Genomic DNA, 13,085 nt, shown 5'->3' on the forward strand with positions numbered 1-13,085 from the left:
TGGAGGGAATTTCAGAGGTCATCTAGTAAAAAATCATTTTATATAAAAGGGGAGTGAGGCCCAGGTAGGTTAAGTGAATTAAATAAGGTAACACAGGAAATAAGTGTCTAGATGGCTCAGGTGACAGAGAACCAGGCTTGGAATCCGGAGTTCCTTAGGTTCAAATCTGTTCTAAGACACATCCTAACTGTTTGACCCTGGGCAAGTCACTTGACCCCAATTGCATAGCCATTGCTATTCTACCTTGGAACCTATATTTAGCATCAATTCTAAGATGGAAGCAAAAATATGTCAGAGATGGGATCTGAACCCAGGTTCACTGATCCTGGAGCCAGTTCTCTTTTCACTCTATGACACTCCTTATAAGAGAGAACTCTCATAATGTTTTACTAAAAGAGAAGACATATCCTTAATCTGGGTGCAACACATTATTTAGTGTTGATCATCATTGTTATTATGAGCTGGAATTAGGGCACAGAAAAACTGCATTTCATCGGGATCTGATTATCTTGATATTTATGCTCAGGAATTCTATTTCTATGAGGTATCTGTTTTTTTCTGATTTTTCATGAATCATCTAATGGCTGTCAAAATATATTGCATGGAACTGACAGGGATAAACAACCAATTCTGGGCACCAATCCTTGTTGCTTAGAACTTCTAAATACTGATCCTCCAGGAATAGATGCATTATACTTAAAAAGTGTGGAAGAACTAACTTATAGACTGAGGAAAAAATTAGAAAAGGCCCAAAAAATGGAAAGCTGAAGGTTGAAGTTGCTTGGGAAAACATGAGCAAGTTATCACGAGTCTCTTCATATATGGTACTATGATGGCCACTAAACAGATAAAGGAGTAAGTAACATTACATGTTTCTGTTCCTCAAGACTCACTGGAGTTAGCTAAACTTTCTATCAGATCACATGACTCCTCTTTCAAATAAAATGATATATATTCCCTAATAGTTCTCAATTTCAAGTGAAATTTCAAAAAGTTATTGTAATAAATAGAATGCTGCTAAATACTCTTTCCAAGAGGTAAGTGTCCAGAGCTGCACATGATCTGGAAAGAAAGAACATTTTAGGCAGACTATTTTATTATTATTTTTTCCCTCTGAGCTGATAGGAGAATGGAAGTTCTCAAGTAAAGGGCTCCTTATGATGTCTTCCAGAAATATAACTTACTGGGTTTTTTTTATCCTTCTTACAGGCATTTAACAAAAACAACTTGATCCTAGAGGAAAGAAACAAATACTTCAATCCACACCTCACTGCAAAGACCTATTCTAACGCCTATTTTACAGATCTCAATAATTATGATGAGTACTAATAGCTCTTATATTTTTGGTCTCTTGTAATTCCCCAGTCCCCCAAGGCCTGTGCTACATGACTGCCCATGTGTTTGAGGCTTCAGAGATGAAGTTTGGAGACATTTCAAGCACACCTCAAGCCATCAGTGTCCCATTGCTGCCAAAAATACATACCCTAATACAACATAAACTGTGTGACATCATGAAAATTTGGTCTCCGGCACCTGTTCATAGTTGAATGAGCCATGAGAAATACTGTATGTCACTGTGTGAGAAGTTTTATAATTGTGGTCAGTCAAATTTCTCTAACAAGTTGAGGATTATTTTCTTGAACTTTTTTGTAATTGTGCTACCTGCCTTTGGAGATTTCCTTAAGTAAAGTACCACTGGGTTCCTTTAGGTGTGTTCTTTCAAGATATTTTATAAGAGGAAAATGAGCAATTGATGATGAGTCTCTCTAAAGTGAAGCATTCAGGTCTTTGTAACACTGTATAAAATTCTGAAGAAAAAGTTTACCATACAGATGTTCCACAGTGACCCCAGATGTTCCCCAATCTAAAGAATGCTCTGGCTGGAATGCCTGGAAGCAACCGCTCCTCTTTTTTGGATTGGAAATGGAATCTAGCCTGAGTAAGCCAGGAAATACGAGATGGCTTATATCTGCAAAGAAGATTACATGAACCCTTGAGACAACTCAAGCCTTTTATCTTGTCACACTGGTTATTTTGGTTAGTTGGCGAAGAGGGTAGAGAGGTGAGGTGCAGATTCCCTTTGAAAGTTTCTGCATGTTATCGGTTAGCTAGTCTTCTTGTAACATTCGGATGTGCATGGCATTCCAAAGTCCTCCCCTCTCCGTGTTGTTTGCATAAGGGATCCACACATCTGGCCCATTGAAACACTCAAGGAAGCCAAACCATGAACTAACCAACTGCATAATAATTGACTCACTCCTCTCTCCTTGGCTGGCTTGGGAACAAATGGACAACACAGAACTGCTTTTCTGGTTACAAATCTGTTTATCCATGCCTGTTTTTTGACAGATAAACCAAATGCAATTGTGTTATGAAAGGCAACTTTTTTGCCATGCTCCTGAAGTATCTGATATACATTAATCACTTCCTGACAAGAGCATTAATGGTGTTGTTTAAAGTGGGCTTCCTGTAAGCCAAATGCTGTAAATATTTAAAACTAAGTTTAAAGCTATCATTTTCTGCCTGTAACTTCAGGGAAGGAGACTGATAACTAGTTGTTACTTATGTTGTGCCACTGCCCACGTTCTCAGAGTACCTTCTCTTGATGCGGCACGTCAACCTACATCTGAAGCAATTAACTTCGAGGATTGCCATAGAGAGACAAAGACGTGCCCATAAATGGCCCTGAGATTCTGAGAAATGCTTGATAAAAGAAACATTTCAGAGTGCTTTAGTATTCAGCACTATCCACAGACATTTCCCAGATAGTCGAAAAAAGTCAAATGATGTGAATGTAAACATATGGTACACAACTGTGGTATGGGGTGATGATATTTGAACAATTTCTCTTAAAGTGAAAACAGCAAAACATATTTCACCTCAACAATTCTTGACATTCTGACAAAAAACAACACACAAATGATAAACATACACATTTGTTGTATCTGTTAGAAAACCCACTTTGATATTGGTAAAATAGCCCTGAAGGGATACTGAATGATAGAGATAAATTCTACGGATGTGTACCTGGGAATATTTTACTCAAGGCAAGGTCAAAGCTAGAATTTAAGGTTAGAAAAACCCATGATGGACCATGTAATACTGTTGAATTAAGAAAAGTTTCTCCTCTCTCTCTCTCTCTATATATATATATGTTCAACAACTACTCTGTAGTAAAGTTTTAAAAGGTAGATAATCTCTGGTAATCTGATGGCATCTGGGTGCTTCTCCAATGATGAGCTCATCTCGTACCATAGGTGTTATTTAACTGCATCATCAGATTGTGTCTTGTGTATGTGGATTTATGTTTAATGAATGAAACTCAGAACAGTTTCTGCATTGTTTTCGCTATTTGTGGTGTTTGTTTTGATCCTTCATAGATGTCCCAACCTATCCCATCACTTCTTCAAAAGGAACAGTGGTGTCCCTGGATACTTCCTTATTTCCATTTTTCCCTCTGAAAGATTTTCTTGTCTTTAAAAATGAGGCTATGTATTTCCCCCCAGGATAAGAGGAAATTAATGCTTCAAGTCCAATAGACCAGTTGGAAAAAGCTTTTAGAATGAGAGCCAGTCTGGTATTATTAAGAGTTTTATTTAGCATCTAGGGGGAAATAACAGAATTTTCATATAAATAACACAATTCTAAAGATACCCACTGCCAAAAAACCTTTTCTCTGATTTCCTGCAGGCTATTCAAATAGATTTTTTTTTGCATTCTGAATTTTACAAATTTTAAATAGCAGCAATTAGATTAGAGTAACTAAAATATATACATTTCTTGAAATATTTTAGCCATATGTGATATTCTTAATTTTTCAATAATTTTAGTCATTTCATACATGTATTATATACTTTATATATCATGCATCTACACAATTTGTCCACATAATAATAACTGAACACCACTAGCAGAAAGCACTTATATAAAATTGTTTTAGACATTATAAAGCTTTGAATTTCTGCAGAAACTTTGAAGACTATCTTGACCCCTCCCACTTTTATTTTCTTGTATAGCTTGAATTTCTTTTTCCATTCTAATAAAACTCAAGTCACAGCCTTGACTTGATGCTATGTAGTGAATCATTGATGCTATGTAGTGAATCATTGGAAGGACATCAGTTCATTTTAACATAGTTCCTCTTACAAATCAGTCTTCAGATTGGTTGAACTTGAAGGTCAGGTGAATTTCACTCCAAAGCTGGCTTTTAGTCTTATAATTTTGATTCTCTCCTAGTAATTCTTCTAGTGTTCAAAGTTAGTATCTCCTAAGATAACGTAGTAGCTGGGATGCTGGACATGGAGTCAGGAAGCTTGGGTTCAAATCTCATTTCATCCATTTACTAGATGTGTGATCCCACAAGAAAAGAAAAAATATATAAATAATATAGTATCCGGATAGTGCATATAAGGAAAGTTAGACACCAGTAAAGCAATATAAGAAAATAACATCAAAAATGAAATTGAGAGATTATATCAGAGATCTACTCTCTTTCTAGACAGGGAATAGATGTATGGTAATTATACTTCTGCTAGTACATATATATCATATATATATTTAATTTCAACCTAAGCATATGGGTGTTTTTATGCTTTTGAATATTATTTCAGCCATCTTCATTTCCCTATTCCTACAGCACATTTTTAATAATTCTAAATAAATAATGTTTAATTAGGATCATAGTTTTCACATTGGAGTAATGATATCCGAGTGATCCTAATGAAGTTGAGAAGAGAAGACATGAAATGTATAACATCCCTTTATGCATCTTACATGTGAACATAAGTATTTACATATAATATAAAGCCCATCTCACTCATATTGAATAAAGGATATATTAGGTTAATTGAATCCTAAAATTATGCAAAACAGAAAATGAAGAAAAATAAAGGAAATTATAATATTTTTCATTTTAACAACATAAATTTTCATTGCAACATTTTTTCTTTAAAAAAATCCCTGAAGAGAAATAGGAAATGTTAGCATTTGCATTTGCTCTCAGGTAGATTTTTAAATCATTGAATCCTTATGATGTGACACTGAAATGACAATGTTTAAGATGAGGTCATCTTATTTCACCAGTTGGCCTCTAAAACAATGAAAAACATAAATATCCAAATAACTTTAAGTGGAATTTTGTGGCCATTGATTACAATTTAAAAAATGGGTAAAGCTTTAAAATTACACTGTTGAAGGGCCTGGTTTTTCAGATGTCAGTAAAAGAAGGCATGTTAGAGTAGAATTTCTCTTAAAACACATAAAAAGTCATATTTTTGTATCAAGCAAAATAGATTATTTGATCTGACTGTTTTCTTCACTACATACTACAAATGAAGCATTTCCCCTTTAAAGTTACTAAGGCCTTAGGATACTTTGGAGTGTTTTCCTGCCTTTCAGTAAATCGGTGCAGGCGATTCCCCAAAGCTTTCCAAAAGCTTTCCACATCAGCTGCATACACACAATGGCATAAAAATGTCTGTAGCCTTTGGATATCATTTAATAGTTCACTGTGTTTCTTGTGCATGAATTTGTACTGTAGCATCACCTGTATCTGAATGTCGCTTTTAATCTACTACTGCTATTTACAAAGACAGTGCCATAGAATCCCCTCATAGAAGAAGGCTTTAGGGTAGATAACAGTTAGGAACAGCTGGAGTGAGTGAAAGTGTTGATCTGTGCAAATCTAAACCCAAAAGTTCTTAGTGTGGAAGACTTGCTAGAGGTGTTCCTGCATGATCAGTACATTTCAGGGACAGAGGAAGCTTGGTTGATGTGTATTTACACAAACCATTGGCAGCTGGCCCTTGTGGAGGGGGAGGCCACTCTAATGGAGCCTCCATGCTTACTCAGTTGTGTTTGGTGGTTTCTGCTACAATCCACCCACAGTCAACCCACCAACAAATGAGGGTAGAAGTTTTTAAGAAAGAGGAATCAGACCACATTAGAAACAATTAAAATACTGGAAATTCAATGGTATTTGTTTGTCTTTGCAAGAGTTCTAAGGAGGTTTATCTTGGTGAGAGTCAAAATTGTTCACAGTGATCATGCAGATAGAGAAAAGGAAACCTTTGTAGACTATTTCTGCTGATTTTTATTTGATACTCAAGCAAAATAAATTAATTTTACTATAAACCCAAAGAAAGCATAGTAAAGGAAGGAAGTATACTGCAAAACTATATCATGAATTTGGAAATGGATGTTGAACATTATTATTACATGCATTTGGTAAAATAAAATATATTTGAATTGTTTGAAAGGCGATTTTCCTAAAATAAACATATTATATATGTATGTATGCATATACATACTTATATAGGTTTATGAAGTCCATTGTACTTTGGCATGATAGAAAAAAATTTTAATTTGGGAATTACACTTCATATGGAGATAACCTCCATTCAGGTCCATAAAAGAGAACTATAAAGATGGTGTAGTGGAGAGAAAGCTAAAGTCTGGAAGTGCAGAAAACTTGATTCAATTCCCATGTCTGCCATTAACTTCCTGGGCAGGCTACCTCACTTTTTTAAACTTTGGTGTCTTCATCTGCAAAGTTAGGAGATTAGACTACATGTTCTCAAAGGCCTTTTCTGTCTATTACTACCCTTCAAAGAAATGTGTACATGAAGATGTAGTTGATTTTCGTAGAAATAGTTATTAAGCAATATATTTTCCTGCATTCTACTATACACAAAACAGGGTTTTTTATTATTACTTTTTTGGTGCTTCGCACCCTTGAAATATGGTGGAAAAGACCAAATAATTCAGTTTTATTTATTGAATTTATAGATGATTTCTGAAAATAGAGAATTCCTCTTCCTTTTGTGTGTCTCAATGGGCAAACAAAGATGATATAATAAACAATGATAGTACATAAAAACTATCTAAAATGAGGTCTATTCAAAATATTCACACAATTTAACATGATAATTGACCAATAAATATGATAAAATACAACTTAATCCAGAATTAGGAGTACCTAATTCATAAGCTCCTAGAAATCTTTGAATAGTCACAGTCCTGGAGGAAAGAAGACTCCAACTATTTTAAAATTTCCTGAAAATCATGTTGATTTAATCATGTAAAATGTTCAAACTGAGAGTCAAGTGCTTATTTCCAGCTTGGGCAAAAAACAGCAACTCATTTCTGTAACTTAATGAAACAGTTTTCTCAAAACAATCTTAAAGATTAATTAGTATTACCATTTTACGTGTGATAAAACAGATTCAACAAAGTTACGCTGTATATCGATTGTTACAAAACTAATATTTATTAAGACTTTGTGTATATATTAATACACACAAATTAAATCAATTTTTAAAACTAACTTTCTTTGAAATATATCAGTTTTACCTAGTTGAAATTAAGATACAACTAATGTAAAATGTAAGTGTAGGAGCAAAAAGGCAGTCACCTTGAACATACATTCCTAGAAATAGGAAAAAACAGAAATCAGCTTCTTTTTTCTAAAACAAAAGGCTAACGAGAGGCAAAAGAAAAGCTTTGTCTTTCTTTGATGACATCAATCTGTTCTGTAGCAATTTAACACTGATAGTTGAGACTGAAAATGATGTCACTGTCAGATTAGAGGTTTACAGCTGGAAAGAAAATTCTGATTTTAGACAATCCAAATTTCATCTCTTTACAATTTCTCCCAGGTAAATACCTTCTTGGGCCACTCATATAAGGATTTAAATTTCCTCTGAAAAACCTAGATTAGTGCCTTGCAGAAGGCGAACATTTGCTTATTTCATCAATATGTTATTTGTTCCAATTAACAAAAGATAATGAGATATGGGAAATATTGTTTCAGAAATCATTTTCACATGTCCCTTTGAACTCAGGAATGGTAAAAGATTAAGAACATTTACTTGGTTATTCATTTTTAATGTAGCCTCATGGTAAGTGCTCTACATCAGTATGACTTTAGAGAATTTTTGTTGTCCTTTAAATATTTTCTTCATGTTCCAAAGAACATTGAAGGACATTTTCTGTATCCGTATTGTCATTGAGATGCCTACAGACTTCAGAAGTTTTGTTATTGTTCCTGTCATTCCCTCATCCATAGAAACAGGAAAGTTGTTCACAGGTCACTGACAGCTGCTGGATACATGGTGGGTGGCAGAATGAAGGATGACTTTCGAGATTAAGCCTGACTCCTGATTCTTTTTTTCAGTTGATTTCAAAGCCACAACACAAAGTTACAAATTCAGGGCACCACTGTCTCCCATTAAAAGACACGGACATTTGCCAATCCCACTGAACTCCTACTTAACTCCTTTAAACCATAACTGTGGATCTAAAAGGACCTCTTACTTTTCTACTGTGAAAGAAAGGCTTTGAATGAACCTAGCAGCCTGTGCAACTCGCCAAGGCATCATGTAAGAAAATGCTTATGCTCTGACCAATGCAAGATTTGTTTAAGCATTTGATGAAGTCAGTATGATTCTTTGTACCATTTAATCTGTGTAGGAAGCAGCTTCTCCTTCAGAAGATGTCATGTCACTGTGTTATCCCAACATTGCAACAGAGGACTCAGCAGCATTTCTTTGGGGAATTAAAAAAATGAACACACGGAAGGATTATTTCTTCATTAAATCTTCTCCACAGTCAAGCCTCATTGTTCGACGTCTTTTGCATGATGTTGCTCTTGTCTTCAGAGCAGTTATTTTTGCTTCTTAAAACCTGGGACTGCCTCATAAGAAATTGACTGGTTTTGTTGTTGTTTTTAACTTTGATAACAAAATGGAGTTCAGTTGTCCAGTCTAGATGCTCTAGGGTTGCCAGGTTGCTCCTAACGCTGGTCTTTAGACATTCCACCTTAGATCTGAGCCCTCTTCTCCTTATTTTCCCCATGTCAATCAGCATGAACCATTCTTAAAACAAGTTTGCTAGACATTTCTAGCAGAAATTTCCATTGTTTCATTTTTGTCCTTGCTGTTTGTCATTCAAAGAGTCTTCAGTGTTTGCAATAGTGCTAATACTACAACTCAGATGAGTTTTTAATGAGAATTGAAAGACCAATAGTTAAAAAACAATCTGCTTAAGACATTGATTGTGAATATGAATTGCCTCCAAAAGGTTCATTTGTTGACAACTCAGCCATGGGGCTCATTACCTGTTGCCTTCATTCTATTATTGCCACTTTTAGAAACAGGTAATGGCTTACCCAGCCAATCAATGGAAACAAATTCTAATAGGCATCTAGCATCAACTCTGGAGAAAATTACTAAATTTCTTAAAAGTGCAATTAGCCATCATTATGCAAGTGATACTGTTGTTTTCACTGCAGACTTGATTGCCAATTTCTGTATCCAAAGTCAATTTGTCATCAGAGACTTTGTAAATTGATAGACAGTAAACTTGGCAATTGCCTCCAATGCAACTTGTTCCGCTCCCCAGGTTCACCCCTATATCATCTCTGACAAAAAAATTTTGGTAAAAAAAAAAAAGAAGAAAAGAAGATGAATCCTGATCATGTACAGTATAAATTGTATTATATTTTTTGTACTTATGCTTTATGTAAATAGTTTGTCTCATTTGGTTGTTTCAATTGTATGTGAGCATTGAAAATAAATCCCTACCCTTTAGGAAATATCCTGGTAATTATTTTTTGGGGGGTAATATTTTTCCCAAATGAGTGGGAACAACATTTCAACTTACAGCATCATAAGATCATAGATGTAGAGTGCAAGTGGATCTTAGAGGCTCTTTAATCTAGCCTCCCTTAATTACAGATGAGGATAAACCCATAATGGTCATGCGACTTGCTAAAGGCCACAAAAATCATAAGTGATAGAGACACAGACTATCTTAGTGACCTGATTAATTGCTACTTTACTAAAGAGAACACCTTGACTGGTTCCAAGGCAGAGTCATTCAGCCTAAACACTGGTCTATAACAAAGAGCAGAAGTCATCTGGTACCAGCCATACCTGACCATAAATCACCACTACAACATTAAAAATGCCTTGTTACAATTATCAGTATAAATTAATGCGGTCCATCTTCATGTTGTAGTCAGCTCTTCAAGAAATAAAGAAAAATTCATGTTTAATAAGTGCCAGGAATGGTTTCAGGTCCCTTATGCTCACATAAGCTGCCTATATCAGAAGGACTTCCATTTTCCAAGGTTCTATTCTCACCGCTGGCTAACCCCAAATGGACTCCAACACCTTTGAACCATGTTTAACAAGAGCTCTTACTACATCCTTGCCATCTGGCTCTTATGTCACCTGGAAAAGTAATTTTCCATTTGTTCCCCTAGCAAATATATATTTCTTTGACATTTTTTCCCTCAAGGACAATGTGGTGAAAGCTAAATGTACTCCAAGTGCTCCAGAAGGTCAGTGGCACCTTTCATAGACAGGAATTGCAATAAAAGCCATCTCCATAGGAAGTGAATAGGACTGAGGATTGGAAGAGACCAGAGAGGCCCTCCAAGTTCCTACTCATTCAGCTCAAAGGAGGTAGGAGAGATAGACAGACAGATGGATGGATAGACAGAGAGATGAATAGATTGGTACACAGAGAGATCGATAGCTGGATGGAGAGACCAACAGATATTAAACACTGCTTAGCTTCCCAAAAGGAGATTCATAAGATTATAATGACAAGGCAACCTTGTCCAAATCCTTTATCTGATAAGCGAGGACCCAGATGCAGAGAAACTAAAGGACTTGTTCAATGTCAGATAATACGTAGCAGAGATCAGATTTGAATTTAGTCCTGACACCAATCATAATGTGTTCTTACCTTTATACCAAGCTGCTGAAAAGAGGCTGGCTTGAAGGGAGGCAACATGGATCACAAAATTTCAGAAAATCATTAATAGAAACTGTATCTACTTGTAATTAGAAAAAAAATAAAAAATTCTATTACAAGGAATATGATTGTAAATTTTAAAAAGTCTACACGACCAAAACAAAACAAGACAAATAGGTTGACATATTCATTTTCAGAAAGTGACCTGGTGCCCCTGCCAAAGGAACTTGTTCCAATGTTTTGTGGCCAGTAGTTTTTTTAAGGACTTAGGACTCTGAAAGAGTAAAGGACAGCTATACTGCTAAAATTGGTACCAAAGTGATGTACATAGATAATGTTTTACTCCATAAATCTGCAAAATTGGCAAAAGCTTGGGTACTACTAGAAAGTACTGATTCAAAAAAAAAAAGGAAAATGGTAACTATTGAGAGCTGCGGTGTTCACTACAGAATTTCCAAAGGAAGGTGATCTGCTAAGTCTAGCAATCATCAGTCATCAAGGTCAAGTATCACATGACCTGGAAATGAGGTTTACTGCTGAGGTAAGAGTTTATACTTGAATGGCTATTGGCACAAGTAATATTAGCTCTTATTTACGGCACATGTTTGATAGATTGCATTTAGAGATTTTAAAAGTACTAATTCTATAATTCAATTAGCATAGGTATAGATAGACCTTTTTATAGATATGTGTAAATAGACTCAGAAAGGATCAATAACTTGGCTTGAATCACATGGCTAATGTGTTTTTGGGCAGATTTTTAATCTAACTCACTTTATTCCAAATCTAACATTTTCTCTACCTCTTTGGGTGGCTTCATCTCCTAACTAATGGGGTACAAGGATAAGAGGCTCTTAGCAACAGTTTTAGTACTAAAGGAATGATGTGGGGTTGAGTAGGAGCCTCTTCTGATGGAAATAACCTGAATTTACCTGGTCTTTCAATGCCTGTGGATGAGGTAGTGTAAACCTTAAAATTTCTTAGACTTATGAATGTTGGAAATTTCACCATTGGGAAATTTCATACTTGGAAAAAATTTCCTACTGATAGTAAGAACTCTATTGGAATGTGACAACCCTTGGCATGGGAGGGTCCTTCTCTTCCCTACTTAAGACTACTTTAGGACAGAAACCTTTTGCTAAACAATGGAAAGGGCTTTGACCTATGCTTAAGCATAGAACAGGAAGTTCTTTGAGTCATGATTGTTGGTAGATGTGAGAACTGAGGGGAGGGAACTTAGATGGTTTCCTTAAAGATAGCGGGGTCTGAGGACAGAGAGAAGGAGAGTTTTTTGCTCTGAGAGGTTTTGCTCTGAGCGAGGTGGCTCTGAAGGAGGACTGAGGAGGTTGCTCTGTGGGAGGACCAGGAGAGAAGGCTGGCTATGAAGGAGGAGAATTCTCTGGAAACATTTCTTGAAAGGAGGCTCTCTTGAAGGTGGAGCCTGAGGTTGGCATGAGAAGCCTTACCTAGAGAGATCTTGGGTGAGTGATAAAACCAACTGACTGATTTATCTCTTAGGACTGAGGTCTAGGCCTTATTGGCTTGAGGCCCTTCATTCTTATTCCTTTCTTACTTTCTCTCTTTTTCTATTGATTAATCAGTATATTATAAATTAAATTTCTCTACAAAACCCAGTTGGCTTGGGCATATTCATAAATTGGGAATATATTCCCTGGTGACCATCTTATATTTATATAAAACCAAGACACAGAAGAAAACATATTTCAGCGGTCATAATTGTTATATATTTCCCTTGCTCCCAAAACATTTTAATTATCACAGTAGTCAGTGGTGAGTAGTACCACCAAGCCCTATTAAAAAGGGTTCCTTGGTGACCTGATGACCTAGAGGGAGAAAATGGACATAATCCCATTTCTTGGGATATTTGTTTCACCTTCCTCTTCACATGATTTCCACTACTTTTGAATTCAGAATAGCACTGGTATCACACAGTCGTTGCCAAACTGCCAGAGCCTATGTAAGAGTGGTTTTCTTCATTAGGCAGCTGGGTACCCTGGGCAAGAATGCAGAGCTAGGAATCAGAAAGACGTAAGCTCATATCCCTTGCTTTGGGACCCTAGGCAAGCATTTAACATCTCTCTGATGCAATATCCTCATCTATAAAATGAGAATAACAATAGTACCTACCTCATAAGACCCTGTTAAACATCAAATGTGATAGCAGATGTACAGCATTTTTAATGCTTTTTTTGTTTATTTAACTAATTAATTTAGAATATTTTTGATGGTTACTTGATTCATGTTCTTTCCTTCCCTTCCTCCCAGCTCCCTCCCATAGCCAATGCACAATTCCTCTGGGTTTT

The 13,085-nt window shown here is 35.8% G+C and overlaps 1 protein-coding gene across 1 annotated transcript in view; it reads left to right on the plus strand.

Annotated features, from left to right (window-relative positions):
* The window catches only part of SEMA5A (semaphorin 5A), a 657,936-nt gene extending 648,344 nt beyond the window's left edge, over window positions 1–9,592 (plus strand). Inside the window, exon 23 of the mRNA XM_007486811.3 lies at window positions 1,210–9,592. Within this exon, the coding sequence (XP_007486873.1) occupies window positions 1,210–1,329 (120 nt within the window). The 3' untranslated portion in view covers window positions 1,330–9,592. The remainder of the gene's footprint in view (window positions 1–1,209) is intronic.
* The last annotated feature ends 3,493 nt before the right edge of the window (window positions 9,593–13,085 follow it).

Source organism: Monodelphis domestica, chromosome 3, assembly GCF_027887165.1.
Source record: "Monodelphis domestica isolate mMonDom1 chromosome 3, mMonDom1.pri, whole genome shotgun sequence".
In the NCBI taxonomy this organism is placed as follows: domain Eukaryota; kingdom Metazoa; phylum Chordata; class Mammalia; order Didelphimorphia; family Didelphidae; genus Monodelphis; species Monodelphis domestica.